Source organism: Rhinolophus hipposideros (assembly GCF_964194185.1).
Source record: "Rhinolophus hipposideros genome assembly, chromosome: 21".
Classification (NCBI taxonomy): Eukaryota; Metazoa; Chordata; class Mammalia; order Chiroptera; family Rhinolophidae; genus Rhinolophus; species Rhinolophus hipposideros.
Window position 1 is genome coordinate 18,682,175 of NC_138067.1, and position 20,179 is coordinate 18,702,353.

Here is a 20,179-nt window from a genome sequence, read left to right on the forward strand (position 1 = left end):
GTGGTACCATTTAAAAATCCATTTTCATCTTTTTAATCAAGTTAATAGTGGGTTATTACAAATTCTGGGTTATCCACGTAGATATCTGCTGTTCTTTTTATCCTGACTACTTTGAATATTCATAGTAAACCTTAGTGATTTCATTAATTCTTAAAAAAAGAATCCGTATATCTAATTTAAGTTCACTATCATTACTAGCATTTGGTCTAGTAATTGACTACTGCTAATAATAGAATTATTAGAACACTCTAGATGTAATGCTTCCCTTTACTTATAAATTTTAGAAGTAATCTATTCTTTTGAGATTATAAATTTACATTAGTAAGTTGTAAAAATAGTCTGTTTTCCCTTTGGTTTGCTGTGTTCTCTGTGGTCACAGAAAATACTGCGGAAGAATAAAATTCTTCTAGATTTAAAGATAACTTTCATAAAAGGAAAAAAACTCAATAAAAATTTATTCACGTTATTTAGGTGAGAATAAATTTAAGAAAAAATTAAAGAAAAACATCATTATGAGGGATTGGTAAGGGATTTAAAGAAATAAGATTAAAAAGTTATAGAAACACATGACTGTTCTGATCAATGAGAAAGTAGAACGTTACTAAAACATTTTTATGTTGGAGTTTTTGTAATTTTAAAATCCAGCAATTAAACATAATCTCTGCATTCCTAATAGATAAAAATGGAGACTGAAAACAAAAAAAAAGTAGGGATAGGTAGATAGCATATTTTCTTTGTAAGAACTTATAAATGAAAAAGAATGTATAGATGAGGCAGGACTGCATTAGTATTTTAGTTCTATAGAAGGTCAGTTAAGTTCTTTCGTGATATTTAATGATACAGTGGAAAGGTCTTTGTATTTATATTTAATGATACAGCGGAAAGGTCTTTGTAGATATTTTAAGTACATTTACAGTATTTCCAGGATTGTTCTTTAGTGCTTTCTGGGAATGCTTAGAAATGAAAAATTAGTGTTTAGAAATCTAAAATGTATTTTATATTATTTTTGTGAATTTATTTTTTAATAGATAATATTAAGGAGTTTTTATTCTTGTAAATTTATGGGTTAATATATAAGTAGGTCATTTAGCTTATATATAGTTTCAAGAAAGTTATTAGCACGCTCTGTAGAAACAGCATGTAATTACCTCTAAACTCTTCAGCTTCTTCTGAACCTTTCTCCATTATCAAGTGGTACTATTAGAGTATCATATAGTCTAAGTACTTTGAGGAGTAAATCCTTTTTTAAAAAACCTGATGTGTCGTGTCCATTATGAACACATTGGTACATTTATTTGCCAATTTAACTTTAATGTAACTGAGCACACATATCAAATATGGCTTCCCATGAATGAATTTAATAACAAATGACACATAAGGCACTATGTTAGGTGTTGGGGATAGTCTAAGATGTAAAAGATACTGTCCATGCTCTCAAAGGGCTCCTAGTTCTTACCCTCCACTTCACCACCTCAACATTATTAATACACTTAGGTGATGTCTTGCTAACCAGAATATAACATCTTCATGTGAAAGATTTTATAATATTACATATTATCATCATCAGAGCAACAATGATACTATGGTAAGAGTTTTATAGTTTAAAAAAATTGTCTCATTTGTTACAGTCTTAAAATGAGTACAGTCTTTTCAATTTAGTATCTAGGCTTTAAAAAGTAATACTGTTTTTTAAATAGAGGATGCTTACTGCTGTCGTCTGACAGAACTTATGTTTTCAGTTTCATATTTTTTTACTAATGAACTTTTTTATTTAATAACTATATCCAGGAAACTGCAGGTAAAATATAAAAATTGTGTGTTAGCTGTCCAAAGAAAATGTATAGAATATTTCAATTTACGTAGGGTATGAGATCACAGTTTGGCATACCTGTCCCAGAACAGACATTTATATATGATTTTATCAATTGGGTTTTATAACCATGATTGTTTTGATAAGATTTGCAAGATAAATTTATATATATATATATATATATATATATATATATATATATCAAAGAGCAATGCTAGGTTATAGCTTGCATATTAAATTAAGAAACAGCACATAACTTGCTTTTGGGTTCCTATTCCGCCTGTGTTTTCCATCTGTCAAGGACAGGGATCCCTGAGATGTTCATATTCTGCATTCTCATGTGCATGGTACTTAGATTCAAAAGCGGTGGGTAGGGGAAAGGTGTTTATAGAAATACAAGTTCACAGCATTCATGCTGCATGCTTTGTGTGTTCCACTGCAAAGATTGCATGCTGCATACTTGTATTTCTTTGAAAATGAAGACTATAGGCTCATACACACAGAAAAATTGGGTTTCATTTTTGCCAATAGTTGGAACAGATGGAGGAATATTAGACATAACACCTTTTCTATTTTTCTAAAATGAATTCTATTGTATTTTTCAGAAAACAAGGAAAAAACTTATTTAAACCCAAAGTGGCTACAAATCAGCTCCTAAACTGTCACTGACATTAGCATCTAGATTTTCTAGTTTTTACAAATCTTTTAAAATATTTATTTACTAAGAAGACATTGCATTAATGCATGATACAAAATTGATAAATTTTTCTTTAAATTGGAATGCAGTTTAAAGTGACTGAATTTTCCAATTTCAGCTACTGAATTTGACAAGGATACAAACTGGAAAATGGAACTGGTATCATCTAATTGCTCTAGGTTCTTTGACTTATGGTAGTTGGGGAAAATCTTTCCATGTGGCATTATGTAGATCACATTATTGATGCTAATATTAATTACTATGCTCTTTAGCCTTGAAAGTAATGAAAAATTATGAGTGAATTTAGTTCTTTCAACTGATTTAAGTGTTTTGGTACGTGTTTTCACTTTAAAAATAGATCTTTGGCACTTGGCTTTTGATTACCTAAACATTGGCATTCCTGCATTTCAGTCTTTATATTATAATTGATATGAATGTTACAATTCCAATAACTGCACGTCACAGTTTTAAGTTTCATCACACCACTTTAAAACAGTGGCACTCTTGGCTATAGAGAAAAATTAATTTTAGATTTAAACATCATAGTTGTCTGTCATGTTACCTATTTTTATTTTTTTTGTGTGTGATTATAAACCTTTCCATGTCCTATACAAGATAAAATTGTATTTTAAAATTTTAGGACTGACAGCTTCCAGCCTTAACATTAATAATTAGTGTGCCTCTGAGGTTATGCTGTTAAGGATTTAAAGTAGTAGTATTTTTCAATGAGCTGTTCTGCTAGTTGCCACACATTTTGAAAAGATCTATTTAAATCGTTTTTGGCTAAGCATAATAGATAAATGGTTTTATAAAATACCTTTTTATAGTAACTAATTCTGGTGCTCTCCAGAGATACTTCCTGCTGAACTTTTGTTACAATCCAGACAATAAAATATACTGTTACTCATATTAGGAAATTCCTTTAATAGTTTAAAATCAAGCAGGTCCTTTAAAGAGAGGAAATGGACAGTGGTAACCAATTGATTAGTGTGTAATCAAGTATTTTATAAGAGATATCCATCCAATAATCAGTCCCTACTCTGCTTTTCATTCTGCCATTTAGGATGGATTTGTTTATTTTAGAGATCATGGTTTTGAACTGCCACTTCCAACTTCTGGAGACCCTCAATGATTAACTTGCTTGTCTTCTGCAGCTCAGCATGTTCCAAATCAAACCTTTTTCACTTTTATTCTTCTAGATTTTACAACAATCATAGTGACGGTACCAGTTCCATTTTGCCTCCAATTCAGTTGATTATATATTTTTTCTATTTATTTCTCATTTTATAATTGATATCTGGAATAATCAGCAGCTCTTTTCTCATTTATTTTCTCATATTTTTATTCCAGGATTTGCCTCTGAAGCAGGGAGTGTCTGCATTAAAAATGACCTGTAGTTCTCTGCTTCATAGGTTAGAAACTTATTTTAATATTTTGTGGCTAAGCACAGTCCCACTTTTCAAATTCTATAATGAATTATTTAATTGGCATTGAATGTGGACCACAAGCATATATTTTATATTGGGGTTTTCTTTATTATTTTAAATGATTAAAATTCAGCAGAACATCCAGCTGAGGCAATAAAAGCTTTATTCTTGCTTTACAGCTTAAAACATTAAATTAGATTTTTAAAAAATCTATCGATTATAATACAAGTAAAATAATGCTATTTGGGCATTTTTAAAAAATGCATTTCTTAGGCCTTGTATTGCTTGAAGCATTTATATTCTAAAACTTAACCAAATTCCAACTATTCATTTTGGGGAAAAACAATCAGTTCACAAATCACATTTTCAATGGGACTGCTAGCCAGCGTAGGTGAAAACATGTATAGTGTATTTACTCTTAAATTGTACACTGCAGATGCTTCTTCAGCTCCCTCCTCTTCCTCCATGGGCGGTGCTTGCAGCTCCTTTACCACCTCTTCCAGCCCTACCATTTATTCTACCTCAGTCACCGACAGCAAGGCTATGCAAGTGGAGAGCTGCTCCTCAGCCTTGGGGGTAAGTAACAGAGGGGTAAGTGAAAAGCAGTTAACCAGTAACACAGTTCAGCAGCATCCATCAACACCGAAGAGGCACACAGTCTTGTACATCTCACCACCACCTGAGGACTTGCTGGATAACAGTCGGATGTCCTGCCAGGATGAGGGGTGTGGATTGGAATCTGAGCAGAGCTGCAGTATGTGGATGGAGGATTCCCCCTCCAACTTCAGTAACATGAGCACCAGTTCCTACAATGATAACACTGAGGTACCTCGTAAATCACGAAAACGAAATCCAAAGCAGAGGCCGGGGGTCAAACGACGAGATTGTGAAGAATCTAATATGGATATATTTGATGCCGACAGTGCCAAAGCACCTCACTATGTGCTTTCTCAGCTTACCACGGACAACAAAGGCAACTCAAAAGCAGGAAATGGGTTGGTATTCACATTTTTTTAAGTTCTATCACCATTATGCAAAACAAACCAAAAAAAAATAAAATCATTCCCCACTGTTCAGCTCAAGTTTGCATATAACCCAAAGATACTAATTTTATCATTGAAATACATGAGAATTTTAACTTAAAATTACCGAGTTTCATTAGAGAAAAAATAAAATATCAATAGATTTTTAGCAAAGGTATCTTAGTAGGGGTATGATTAAGTAGTAGAAAATGAAAATAATCTGTTTTGAAATAACTTTTACATTTCAAATGGATTTATATTTTAAAAGGATTTTTAAGAATATTTTTACTCATAGAAATAAATAGCATGTAATGTAACTCAAAACATTCGCAAAGGGCTAGTTTGTGTTCTCTTTCACATTATCTCCCTATGTGATCCAATTCATTTCCATTTTTGCGAGGATTTCATACTTTATTTTTCTTTTATTTGATAAAAGTAAGAAAAAAACCAATTGATGGTTTGTTTCTCATCATTTACATTCATGTTAAGCTTTTTCTTTGATACATTGTGCCGATTTGGGATTTAAAAAAAAACTATCACTAATTTTTATTTCTGTGATTCTGGGTATGTATTTGAAAGGTGATAGAACAGGATCATAGTACATGTTTGAGTTTTTATTCATTTTGCCAGTTCACAGCACTCACTAAATATATTTCTATAGCTTATAATACAATATTCACTGCTATACTATGACTTATTTTTAATTTTTTAATTCCTTAATATCTAATTGCTAGACTTTTAAATTGATTTTCTTAGAGTATATTCAACACAGTTTGATAAAATTTTTAACTTACTGGATTTTGAGAGATTACTTTTTTTGGGAAAAAGGGTGTGATCCTTTAGTTGACCCAGGATCTACAATTTTAGGTTGTGAAAAGGTGATAGAGAAGCTTTCAGTTGTTTTACTACTTGATGACATCATTGATATCTTTTAAATTAAAAATCTAATTGAGTAGTATAGAGAATATTTTTAATGTATATTAAACTTGTCCTTAAATATTCTCTCTACGTTTTAAAAGTAATATCTACCATTTAAACAATAATTATTCTATACTACTTGCTTTTCTACTCTTATTTAAAACTCCTTTGGGGTGATGCAGTTAAATGAAAATGCACATTTAAATGTTTTTTATTTTTAGAAAGTCCAAATTAGGAAATTAAAAGAAAACAAGGTATATACCCTTTTCTAACATGTTGCTACTAGCAGAGTCAAGAACATATTTGTGGAACTATTACCTATAGAATAATGATCTGAAACACAGTAGCACAGATCCAAAAGGCTTAGGTATACCTATCATTAAATACAGGTATGTGGGCTTCAATGGATAAAGATTTTTTTAAGTTCCAGAAGAGAGATTTTTATTTTTATACTGAAATAAATGTTAAAGTTTCAAATGAAGAATAAATAAAATTTTGACTTAGAATTAGTCAACGCACATGATTTGCAGTTGCTGTTGAAGAGATATCTTGACCTACATCTTTTCTGCTTCTGCTTTTGTATGATAGATATATCTTAGAAATGATTTGAGGTTACCCAGGGAAAGTATAATAACATTTGTCAAGACAAAATCTCTCATGAAATAATTCATGGAACAGAAACTCATCAAGCAGCAGAAGAAATGTCCAGCTTCTTAGGTAATGGAAAAATATTTGACTCTAGCATATGGAAATGATGGAAGAAGTTTAAATTTTGAATTACTAAAAACTATATCAAGGGAAGGATAAAACCATATGTAAATATATAGAAAAATAGGCCTTTGGAGACAATTATTAAGAGGATCTCAAGCTAATGTCCTAGATTCTTCAACAAGAAAGATGTTAAAAACATGAAAGATATTTAGAAAAGTTTTAAGAGATAAGGTATAAAGCCTTAGATCTAATGTTCCATAAACGTACAATTTATATAATGCTAAATTATTAAGAAATTATGTGTACAGCAGTTTATTGATCTTCAAGATGGAAATAGCATTTTTGTATAATTAAAATATTATATAAAAGAGTTTATTAGAAAAACAAACCATTAAAAACAAACTACTCAGTATTTAAATATTCCTAGCCATATCATTCTTAAATTCATCAACTAAATGTTGAGAATCAGTACCCTATGTCTCTTCTAGATAGTTCTAGAAATTAAGATATGATGTCATCTGGATATGAAACCTATTTTAGGCATTTTGTAGTAAAAATTATTTTTGTGACATAGACAACAGGATATGCAGCACAAAGGAATTACAGTGTCATTTCATGATCTGAGTAGAATATGCCAAGACAGCGGATTTTCTTTTTAGACGTCATTTAGAAGTAAAATCCCATGCAACTAAACTGCTGCTTTCTTGTTTTTTCTTAAGCCATCATGCCTTCGAAATTAATAATTTGAATGACTACTTTTCTAAGAATTAGTTGATGTTTTCAATTGTTTTACATGTCTAGAGATCTACATGTGTATGTATTCTTTTTTTACATTTAAACCTAGAGAATAAAGATAGTTTTAAGGGCTTTTTAAAGTATCATTTCAGAAATTGTTTAATTACATGTGCTATTCTTTTTTAAGCCATAACATGTATACTTTGTCAACTCACTCAACAGTGTTCACCCAAATGAAGTATTTTGTTTTACTGAAATAATAAAACTCATTGTCAACTATTTATTCTCATAAATGTTAGCTTGGCAATCATAAGTGAATATAAAAGCCATATCTTGCCAAATTAATTGATATGTTAAATTTTCCTTATGTCAAACAAAAGTGTTCCCCTTTCTATTATAAAATTAGTAGATATTAATTACAAACATTTGAAAAATGTAGAAAAATAGAAGAAAATAAATAACCCATAATCTAGTTACTTAGTACAACTGCTATTAGCATTTTGCTGTATTTTCTTTTAGTCCCTTTCGATGCACATTTGGGAGATGTTTTTACATAGTTTCAGTAAGTGAATATTTTTGCTTTGATTTTAAAATGAGTAAACAATATCATTATAGAATTTCATGTATAAGGGACTGCACATTGCATTCAGAGCAAATGTTTGAATTTCTACCCAGAATGATGAAAAAAAAATAGGATTTATTGCCCATTGTTTCAGCTTCAACTGGGTACTTTTTCATAGAATTTATTCATCCAGGGCCTTTTAAATGACTTACACAGGTAATCTTTGGCTTAATTATGTCAGACATGAATGGCATTTCTTGGCCAATTAAGATCCAGTCTTTCTCATTTTGCTATTATAGAAGCTCCTTTTTCACTCTTTCTTTCTTTTTTTTTTTTTTTGGCCTTTTTTCCTTCCTGTTTGCTTTCATCAACAAATATTTTTCTCAGGACCTGATGTTTCAGGAATTGTTCAAGGTTCAGGAAATTATGAAGATAATTGAGCACTGTACTTGCCCTCAGAACTCTCCTTCTTATCCAGTCAATCTTACTCCATTTCTTTTTCTTTTTTATAGGGGTGACAATTGTAGTAAAGTTAGATGGATTTCAGTTGTACAATTAGAGTCTTACTCCATTTCTTTGCATCCTTTCCTTCCTCCATTCTCCCTTTCTTAGCCATGGTTTCACTCCAGTACCTGGTTCCATTGAGAGTACAACCTTTCCTCTCTTTGTTATTGATAATTGAAGCAACAGTTTGGTTAGAGCTGGAGGGATAAACATTCGAGCCAGTTTTAAGGCTGCTAGCCCCCATTGCTTCTCTGTTTGAAGTCATAATATTTCTCCTTCAAACTGTTTGCTTTTAGAAGAGATTTTATCCACAGTTATCTTTTGGCTTCTGTACCTTCAATGTGAGTGTAAACTTAGGACTGAGACAGTCACACAGAAAGCATTTTAGGTTCTGACTCTATTATAAAATGTACATGGATAATTTCAATCTTTTTTAACAATATTGTTTTCTATTTATTTTCAGCATATATTTGTGGTGCTTCAGGTTACATGTGTTGACCTGAAGTCCTAACTACCATTTGAAATATTTTTCTTTGAATGTATAGTCCATATAGAAAATGAATGATAAACAAAATTAACATTAGAAACACAATTTTAAAAAAATGTTAGGTTGCCTGTCTGTAAAGCCTAGATTTTAAAATTTTTGTATGTTAAGGGCTTTAATTATTTAATCACAAATAAAGATGCTCTGAAAAGTTACACTTCTGGGAAAGATTGTTTAGAGTAAAGCTAATTAATTCCCAATAAAACTTGAATCACTGATTTTTTTATTATAATTTTCTCAGTTTGATATCCTGAGAAAGATATCCAAAAGAATATTCTACATGTACCTGCGGTTGTTTTTTTAAGGCCTTTTGCTTTTTTGTTTCTTCTTGCTACTCCCACTTTTCTTTTGCTTTGCAAGTCTGATTTGGAAATAATGATAGTTAATCATGTAGCTTCATATAACACTCTTACACATACATGCACATATATATGTAATTTTAAAATTTTGTTTTGACTGAAGTACAACATGAAAGGTTATAGTGATATTAGCTGTATTCTTTCCTGTTATTCCTGGTTTATTCAATCTTTCCTCCTTCAACACATATGCATTTTATATATCTTTCCTTAGGTTGTATTTTATTTTGTCAGAAAGATAATCAGTTGTTTTTAATGTTATTGCTATTCTGTTTCTTCCTTTATCTTAGATGACTTTTGTGGAAAACACTTTTTGATGCTTTTTCCATGTTGTGCTTTGACTTCTCAGAACATTGGAAAACCAAAAAGGATCTGGAGTAAAGAAAAGCCCTATGTTGTGTGGACAGTATCCTGTTAAAAGTGAGGGAAAGGAGCTGAAGATAGTTGTACAACCTGAAACCCAACATCGAGCTCGGTACCTCACTGAGGGTAGCCGTGGCTCAGTAAAGGATAGAACACAGCAAGGCTTTCCTACAGTAAAGGTACTTATTTTATTTAGCAATTATGAAGATTTTTTTCCAGTTTTAGTTACTAGTTATTTTGTTTTTAACCAGCAAAAGCTGCCTAAAATAGGAGGGTAGAATTGCTAGGTATGTATAATAGAAATTAAAGTAAAAGTTTGAACCATAAGCCAAATATTTTTACTTTGATACCATTTGAATTTATTTTCAATGAAAGGAGAGATGAGAATGCTATCTAATAACAGAAGTATCTGGAAGTCATGAATAATCTTCCCCTTTTATTTGACATCGGTAGCAGCCATATTCGATTCTTACCAAGCTTTCTCTTTAAGGAGAAATTTTAAAGTGAATTCAAAGAAATATTGTAGAAATTATTATGGACTTAGAAAATAAGGTTTTTGAGATGTCTAGTGTAATCAGGACTATTCAACTCAGAAAAGAATTGGTTGATAGGTAAGTTAAGTTTTTAAGAAATAGGGTATCAACTGAATCTTCATCTTTTCAGAATTTAGAAAAGAAAAAAATGGGCTTAAATTTCAGCACCGGGTATACCTTATTACAAAGAATATTTCTCTTTGAAGACAAACCAAAAGTTAGTTGGGCATGTTTAACAAGTGTTCCAACACCTTACAAAATACCAAACGGGGAAGAATTTTGGCTAGTCACACAGTAGATTCTTGTTAAATACAGGTTGTATAAATGTGTTAGTTGAACAATATTTAGTTGGACTGCCTTTCATTTTTTACCTGAATGAAATGATGGTAGAAATTTGAGATTAGGAAACTTACTCATGACCATTTATAAGGTTGGTTAATAGTCACATTTACAGTATCATTTGTACCCCTCTACTACTCACCATACCAACCTATCCTCAGTCCCTGAAACGCAAAACAAGTAACAAGCAAGTGAAAAATTTAAGTTACGCTTTTTTTTAAAGTTAACCTAATTGTTCTGGCTTTAAGTTTTGCTTTATCTAAGTATTTATCTGATCAAAAGTGTTGTTAGATAATGGCCTGTGATAGGGAGTGAATTGACTGACCTTAAAAGTTCATTCATTCATTCATCAAATATTGCACCCCTCTATATGCCAGACACTATTCGATGTACTGCTGACTAACAGTTTGGGTGGATTGCTTCTTTGCCTCCTTATGATATAATTTCACAGAAATACAGACATACTGAGATAGAAAAGATGTATGAATTTTTTAAAGCATTTTGATATACATTGTACAAGTTACTTTATGATTTTATGCATTCTGTATTAGCAGCTTCAATGTTTAACTATAAACCTTATCAAGAAGCAACGTTGGAAACATTGGTTCCCAAATGACATTTTAAATATTTATTTATTGTTTAGCATACAAATTATAATTTAATTTATGAAGGCTTGCTAGAGACCTGTAATGACCCATATAGACCCTGGTTCCTGTAGCAATTTTTCAGACCATGTTTTGGCCCAGGGTTTCATTATGTTGTTTGTATGTATCTAGCTTATGAAAATGAGCTCAATTTCCCTACTCACATAGCTTTAAAAGAGTAAAAATTTAGTATATGTGCTCTCATTTAATGATGATGATGATGCCACTAACACAGTTTTGTGTATTTTCCATTAGTAGTGGTACTAATCCTGAGTATTATACATGCTTTTTTGACAGTCCGTAGATTTATAAATATCGAAAGTACTGTGTATTCGTTTTCATGTGTTTGTGCAAATTAATTATGAATGATAATTTATCATTGAACATCTAAACTTGTAATTAAAATTGTTGCAGATTTTAAACTTAACAGTTTTTTGCAGAAACTTAGCCAACTCTCCTTTATGAAAATATTTTATCTGTTTTTCTTGAGGATTTAAATTATTTATTGTAATCCAGTTATGAATATAAGACTTGACATTAAATGTTTGATTTTACATTAGATTATTTGAAAGGCTAATTAGTGTTTGTGCTCCATGTTATCTCACTCCAGCTGGAAGGCCATAATGAGCCAGTAGTGTTGCAAGTGTTTGTGGGTAACGACTCTGGTCGAGTGAAACCACATGGATTTTATCAGGCCTGCAGGGTAACTGGGCGAAATACAACTCCCTGCAAAGAAGTGGACATTGAAGGCACTACTGTTATAGAAGTTGGCCTTGATCCGAGCAACAACATGACACTAGCGTAAGTACTTAGTAAAAATTTTTTCATTATGTATTACAGATTTTGTAGACAGGAAAAAAAATTTAGTTTCTTATGTCTAAAAGAAGATGTTGAGTATTTTATTAAAATTTTTAAACATTACAAAAAAAACTAGATTATTACAGAATGGTAACGGGTTAAAATTAACTCTGCCCTTTGCTAGAGAATTCCTATGGTGAAAGGCCGGGAAATAAAAGCCTGGTGGAATGCTGGCTTTTCAGAAAATAATGTAGACTTCTTTGTTGGGATTAATAATATTAATATTAAAAATAAAGATTACAGTCAATTTGATTTGCTCTCCTAAAATCTGTTTTCTTAGTGTGTGTATTAAAAACTGTTTAACACAGACATTCATAATGCCTTGACCCATCTTGATGTGAAAAAGCATATTGCTAGTTTAAATTCACCTTCTGTTTTTATTTTCCTACAATACAAAAAACTGTGTCTGGGAATGTAAATTTTTCATCTTTTACATTTTCAATGCCTGAAAAATAAAAGAAGTATTAACGATTTAAATGGGAAAATTTTTGTCCTTAACCCTTTTGTTAAGGACCTTTCATCCTAAAGTTGAACCATCACAACAGCAAATATATTGATATGGAGTAGACCTGTTGTAATTATTTTTATTATATAGCTAAAGATTTTTCTCTATTTGGTTTTCAGTTTCCTTTTGAAAATCATTTTGACTGCTTAGTAAGAGGTTAATTGGAAAAGAAAATTTTGAAAAATATTCAGTAAAGATTTATTTTTTTAATTTTGAAAATTATAAAAAAATGTATATAGTAGAAGAAAGGGAATAATTGATTATAAAAATAGTACTTATTCATTGTAACTTGACAATGTAGAATATTAAAAAGTAATAAGTAAAAATAATAAAAAGCTAAAACATACCTCCAAAAGCCAACTTCCCAGAAGTAACCACTATTTTGATATTTATCTTTCCATCTTTTTTTCTGATAAAATTGAGATAATACTGTACCCACTGTTTCATAACCTGCTTTTCACTTATCATGAGCATTTTCCCATAACATTAAATATTATTTTATAGCATACGTTTTAATGGCTACAATATTCCATTCTTTTAGGGATGGTACTAACACTTTTAAAAGTAAAACCCATTTCCTCAATTTTTATATCTGAATTAACTGCCAAAAGAAAGGTTAAATTTATTTATTTTCAAAAACACTTTTTTAGATGTTGGAATAGTGTTTACTTGTTTTACTCGTTTTCCATTATAAATGAAAAGTTGACAAGATTATAAATTAATTTCATTAGAAATTAATGAAGTTTCAGAATTTACCATTGTATATATCTTTTGAATTTGAAACCTTATGATTATGTTACATATTCAAAAATTAATAAGCAAAATTTTTTTAAAAAGAAACTTGTTTAAGAATATTGTATTCTGTGTAAACAGAAAACATCAGTTTATGTATTTTTTCTGCTTTAGGGTGGACTGCGTAGGGATATTGAAATTGAGGAATGCTGATGTTGAAGCCAGAATAGGAATTGCTGGTTCCAAGAAAAAAAGCACTCGTGCCAGATTGGTTTTTCGAGTTAACATCGCAAGGAAAGATGGCTCCACTTTGACACTGCAAACACCCTCTTCTCCAATTTTATGTAGTAAGTAAGAATATATGGAGATATTAAATATATGAAGTTTTTTTCATTTTGTAATAATCTTTCAGACATCTTTAAATTTCAGATGTTTCACATTTTGCTTGTGATCATGCAAAATTTGAAACATTTAAAAGCTATAGTCAGATTTTCTAGACTAAACTAAAGGTGGGTAATTTTGAATAAAATTCAAAAGATGTGGAGCATTTTGTAGTTTTCTGTTGTCCTATATTGATATAAAAAGTTTACCAGAAGTAAATTGCAAAGCTAAAGGATTTTCCCAGCATCTTCATTGTGTAATTGCTGTGATCCTAACTCTGTTTTGTGTTGTGAAAATAAGAAACAGTAAGGTAAAAGATACATGCATCACTACGTTCATTGCAGCATTATTTACAAAAGCCAAGACATGGAAGCAACCTGGGTTTCTATCAACAGATGAATAGATAAAGAAAATGTATGTATGTACAATGACATATTACTCAGCAATAAAAAACAATGAAATGTTGCCTTTTACGACAACATGGATGGACCTAGAGGGTATTATGCTGTAAGTCACAGAAAGAAAAACAAAATACTGTATGATTTTACTTATATGTGGAATCTAAAACAAACAAACCAAAAAACAGAAAAAGATTCATAGATACAGAGAACAAAATGATGGTTGCCAGAGCGGAGGGTAGTAGGGAGATGAGTGAAAAGGTGAAGATATAAGGTTCAAATTTCTAGTTATAAAATGAGTAAGTCACGGGGATATAATGTACAGTACAGCATAGGGAATGTAGCCAATAATATCATAATAACTTTGTATGGTAATAGATAGTTACTACTTATTGTGGTGAGCATATTGTAAAGTATATAAATGTCAAATCACTATGTTGTACACATAAAACTAATATAATATTTTATGTCAACTTACTTTAAAAAAAGAAACTGTGGTAAGCAGACCTTTGTAAATATACAGCAGTTGGATTTCTGATCACAAATTATATAGTATAGTATAGGGAAATGGGAAATGGAATTGTTTTTTATGATAACCTTGGCATAGAAAGTAAATGATGTGTGTGTTTAAATTCAACCATGTTGTTGGATGCACCTTACCATATATTCTGGTTTCCCTTTAATGAGTATTATTACAAATTACACATAAGAAAATTTTACCTTTATATATCACTTAAGATTTTCATCAAGTGTAATTTTCTTCAAAATTGCTTACTTGTAATTTATAACTGAATTCAAAAGAGCAGAATAGATCCATTCCATTCCGCTGAATTTCCTGTTGGGTTGTTATGGGTATTATGACCTTGCTATCCCTAGGACAGTTACAGAGCCATTGTTATTTAATTGTACCTTGGTTTTGTCAAATTATTTTTCTGTTATAAATCTTATTTTTCCCTTTTAATTAATCTCAGAAATTATTATAGACATAATTTAGCTTAGCAAACACCCTAATTTAAAAAAGAAAGTACTGAAATATCTTTCTGATCTCAAGAGAGCTCAAGTGGATTTCTCTGTTTTTCATTATTATGAAAAATTTGTTTTGATACTAGTATTTCCTTGGGCTATTTCTGGATAATGTTCAGTTATAAGTAGGCTGCTTTTAAAGATCATAGGTTTCATATTCATTCTATCATATTCAGATAGGGACAGAATAAATAATCTATAGATAATTTGTTGAGTTCTAAAGCTTTTCTAATTGGCGTGCTACAGTTTTGAATTTACTATAATTTATAGTATGTCACAACTTGAACATTATTAGGAGGTGTTCTGATTTTAGCAGGGCATATGCAGTTTTTCTTGCATATGCAGTTTTTCTTTTACATGATCTAATACTTTGCGCACGACCATGGCTACACTCTGAAGGCCAGAGCTAGGAGATGCTAGATAATTCAGATCATACTGCTTTAGCGGGGACTGGAAAATAGTTGCCAACTTTATTTTCTCGTGCTTTTATTAGTTTGTTCATTTATTTCTTCTTATTTCATTAAAGTATTGTTAAAGTTTAAATATATCTGGCTAAAAGTGCTAGACAATATAAAAGAGATAGAAAACATGATTTTCTGAAGTTTTTCATCTGTAACTATTACTACTGTTTGTTAATTTATCACCGTTAATGATAATATATGTCCATATTGCAAAAAAGTTTCTCTCCTTGGGAGGCTGTATCTGGGGTAGATATGATAGCCCTAAGAAGCAGCAGCATTCAATTGATGACATATATAGCTAAAAAAGTTACCATGTTTTGAACTCTGTCTATATGCCCTGGATTTTGTTAACTACTTTATAAGCATTATATCACTTAACCCCATTATATCACTTAACATGACATTATATCACATAAATGGATTTCATTCTACAGTCAATGGAACTGAAACTTAGATTAAATAACCTCTTCAAGGTCATATAACTAGTAAATAGTAAGACCAAGATTCAAAGCCTCTGCTTTTAGCCACTGTGCTGTATTGCCACCATGATCACTTAAATCACAGTGCTGAAAAACCAAGGTTGAACAGTTCATTTCTTTGTAGCCATAGCTTCTGAATGGTTCGGACTATCGTTACAGTATGAAATTATGTTAGAGAACTGTTTCCTCTACCTAGGAGATTTATGTTGTGTATTTCAATTTTTATGAATTTAGAAAGTATATCTAATTTATATTAGGTGATTTTACTTGAATACCTATATTACCCCTTCTATTTCCTCTTGTAGATGTCATTTATTATGGAGGTGTAGGATATGTATTTTTATTTCTTTAGTTGACTATTTGGCACTTACCTTGCTATCTGCTTAGAGAAACTGGATTTGGTAAACATGGGCAATACTTTCTTTAAAAGAAAGGGGTACCTTTACAGTATATTTCCCAACCCTCTTTTAAGACGAGAAAGTGCTAGAATAATAATAAATTTGCAATAAATTTATATGATAAAGAGCTTTCATATTTCTTATTAATGTTGCTATTTCCATAGAATTTCATGCAGACTAATTTTTCTCTCAAAACAGTATAAACAGCTTAAAATATTTCTAATAGTAATTTCTATGAATATCAGTTAGATTTCATCATTTAGGCAAGAGTCTAAGCCTCTTGATCTGCACACTCTACCTACTGGGTTAATGATGTGGTTTTTTAAAAAATCTATCATGCTATATAGTGAATGTCATCGTTCAAAATGTAATTTTATTTGATCTTCATACGTTTTCATTAAATGTACTACCCAGAGGTTGGTCAGACAATCTTGCTTTATTGTTTAACTAGCAACAAAATGAAATACTAAAAATGTTTTATTACATTTTAATGATTTTTGCTTGAATGTTAGACTAGGAAAAGGTATTAACTTACATATTTTCATAGTAATACCATATCTCTATATTGTACTTCATGGTTTATAAAGTACTTTCATGTATGTTGAGGTCTTAAGTTAATGTTGAGTTAAAGTTAAAAGTTCCTCCTGTAATTGGAGTCAGACACATAGGAATTAGAGAAATTGAGATGAAAATACCAACTTTACTACTGATAAAACTGTTAGAAAAAAGACTGGCTTCTTCATACATCTATCCACCCAGTCAGAGCCGCCCTCAACAACGTAGACTTCTTACCAACTGGCAGCGAGCAGTCTGTGCTTTGTGCAGGCAGGCACAGAAGAGGGCAGAAGGAAGACGGATGATCTTGCCCAGGCCTCGCTTCTAACTCCTCAGTTACATCATTCCTCCCTTCTAATGAGCATCGCTCTGAATGCAGTTTCCCACTATAATTATACTGCTTGTCCCATTTGATCCTGAGAACAACTCTGTGATGTTAATAGATTAGAAATTAGTTTCACTTTTTATAAAACAGGAGAGGAAAGAAATCTTGTTTGTTCAAGGTAGGATATGGCAGATGAAAGAGATACCTGATTTTGTTTGTACATTGTTTTGAGCTGATACCTACTACAGAATATAGGAAGGATTTTTATTTTGATCAACTGTAAAAGTAGATATACTTCTTAAATTGTATAGTTTATAATTTTTTGGCACAGTATTGGCATATAGGCATTTAACTGATTATTTTAAATTTACATACAATCAAGTTCATGCTTGCTGTCCCATTGAAGTTTCTTTTTTCTGTCTTTTTTTTTTTTTTTTTTTAAAGATTTTATTGGGGAAGGGGAACAGGACTTTATCGGGGAACAGTGTGTACTTCCAGGACTTTTTTCCAAGTCAAGTTGTTGTCCTTTCAGTCTTAGTTGTGGAGGGCGCAGCCCAGCTCCAGGTCCGGTTGCCATTGCTAGTTGCAGGGGGCACAGCCCACCATCCCTTGTGGGAGTTATACCGGCAACCTGTGGTTGAGAGGACGCACTCCAACCAACTGAGCCATCCAGGATCTCAGCGGCAGCTCAGCTCAAGGTGCCGTGTTCAATCTTAGTTGCAGGGAGCGGAGCCCACCATCCCTTGCAGGACTCGAGGAGTTGAACTGGCACCCTTGTGGTTGAGAGCCCACTGGCCCATGTGGGAATCAAACCGGTAGCCTTCGGAGTTAGGAGCACGGAGCTCCAACCGGCTGAGCCACTGGGCCTGCCCCCGAAGTTTCTTTTTTCTTTTATAATAGTTTACTGAGATATAATTTGCATACCATATACAGCCTTTTAAAGTGTAAAATTAAGTGGTTTTTATTATATTCACAAAGTTGTGCTACGATCACCATTATCTAATTTTAGAACATTTCTATCACTATCTCATAAAGAAGCCCTGTACCTATCAGCAGTTACTCTCCATTCTCCTGTCACCCCGTCCTTGGCAACCACTATTCTACTTTGTCTTTATGGATTTGCCTATTCTGGACATTTCACATAAATGAAATCATGCAATATGTGGCCTTTTTTTCTGGCTTTCACATGGCATAATGTTTTCAAGATCCATCAATATTATATCATGTATCAGCACTTAATTTCTTTGTACGGCTGAATGATTCTCCATTTTTTGGATGTACCACATTTTGTGTATCCATTCATTTGTTGATGGGCATTTGTATTTTTTTCGCCTTCTAGTTGCTGTGAGTAATGTTGCTATGAACATTTGTGTACAGTTTTTATGTGGACATATGTTTTCAGAGAAATGAAATCCATCTTATGACTCAAAGTGCAGTTTAAAAAAACACCATTTTTCTATATTTCTACTCTGTATTAATATCATTTTTCTTTTTTCAATTTGGTCATCTTATCTCTGTTCCTCAACCATTTTATTTGACCTATTTTTAAACAAAAATGTGATAATATTACTAAAATTTTTCAATTCGTGGGATGAGTCAGCAAATTTTGGCAGGCCATAAAATTGTTCAGATGGTGGTTTTTTTTGTTGTTGTTTTTTAAACAGTTGTGCTTATTGAGGCTACAATTTAGTTCATAGAAACAGTACTATATTCTAACAAAATAGTGTCTCATTGCCATTCAGTCAGTCATTTATTCAGTATAAATGCGGTGCTTCTCAATCCTGGCTGACTGTTAAGGACTCTTGTAGTGCATTTTAAAAAAAAAGAAAAAGACCTGTGGGAACAGAGTCCCAGAGAGCAATTTCCAGGCTCCGCCTCAAGTGGGCAGGTGCTGGCTCGGGTAGTGAATGACCATCGGCTGTGATTGGTTGGCCATCGGCTGTAACCAGTTGGCCAATTGGCTGCTGATGTAACTGTGGGGCTGTGTTGATTGGTTGGTTGGTTGGCAGGCAGAGAAGTGAAGGGCGGACTGGATCATGTGGCTACTACTAGTAGCATGTGTCTCACTAGACAGCCAGCGAGAATATAGTGGTATGACTCCCCTATCTATGGCTCCGTGGGTGTTCCTTTTTGGCCTAGCCATATCCTGTGTTCTCATGTGGGGAGCGGGAACAGAGGCCCTGCAGGCCGCCCCGCATGACAACATTGCCACTGAAGCAGAATCTCCAAAGGTGGGTCTTAGGAATGTTTTGGGAAAGCTTCATAGTTAGTGGATAGTTACGATGTGCCCAACTCTGGAGATAAAGACATGGTAGTGTAAGGAACTTACAAATCTAGCCCACTACGGGAAAAACAGACAAATAAACTCCCTATTATGAAATGATGTAAAAGCTGTAGTAGATGCGTGAGTAGGATACAGTGGAAACGTACTCAGAGAAAAGAGCATCTAATCCAGACTGCTGGGAGATGGTAAAATTTGTGTTGTATCTTAAAAACAGAAGTAAACCAAGCAGAATGGGTTTTAGATGAAGGTCATTCTGGGTAGAGGGAACAATGTATAAATATACTCCATGAAAGAGTATGCATCTTTTAAAGGAATTAAAAAGTTTGATGTGATTGAAACAAAATGTTATTAATGAAGAAGTGGTAAGATTTGAGGCTAGTAGAGCTACGCAAGATCTCTTTCTTAAAGAGACTGTGTGTTGAGCTAAAGAATTTGAATTTTATCCTGAACACTTTAGGGAGTCTGAAGTTTGAATTTAGGCTTTGGAGTGGGATGTATAAGGGGAGAGGAAAAGTAAATAGATAAAGGATACACAGTGAGACAAAGCACCCCCAAAGTCTTTTTGCTTAAAAAATTAAAAATAAGAATGTTCCATTATAGGTTTCTGATTTGTAT

General features: G+C 32.1%; 1 protein-coding gene across 7 annotated transcripts in view; it reads left to right on the top strand.

Annotated features, from left to right (window-relative positions):
• The window catches only part of NFAT5 (nuclear factor of activated T cells 5), a 98,719-nt gene that overhangs the window by 51,959 nt on the left and 26,581 nt on the right, over positions 1 to 20,179 (top strand). For 2 of the 7 annotated variants that reach the window (XM_081031043.1, XM_081031044.1), the window contains exons 2-6: positions 3,858 to 3,919; positions 4,371 to 4,929; positions 9,636 to 9,828; positions 11,776 to 11,966; positions 13,435 to 13,607. In XM_081031043.1, the coding sequence (XP_080887169.1) occupies positions 4,400 to 4,929; positions 9,636 to 9,828; positions 11,776 to 11,966; positions 13,435 to 13,607 (1,087 nt within the window). In that variant the 5' untranslated portion in view covers positions 3,858 to 3,919; positions 4,371 to 4,399. The remainder of the gene's footprint in view (positions 1 to 3,857; positions 3,920 to 4,370; positions 4,930 to 9,635; positions 9,829 to 11,775; positions 11,967 to 13,434; positions 13,608 to 20,179) is intronic. The other 5 variants (XM_081031045.1, XM_081031047.1, XM_081031042.1 and 2 more) reach the window with 3 other exon arrangements.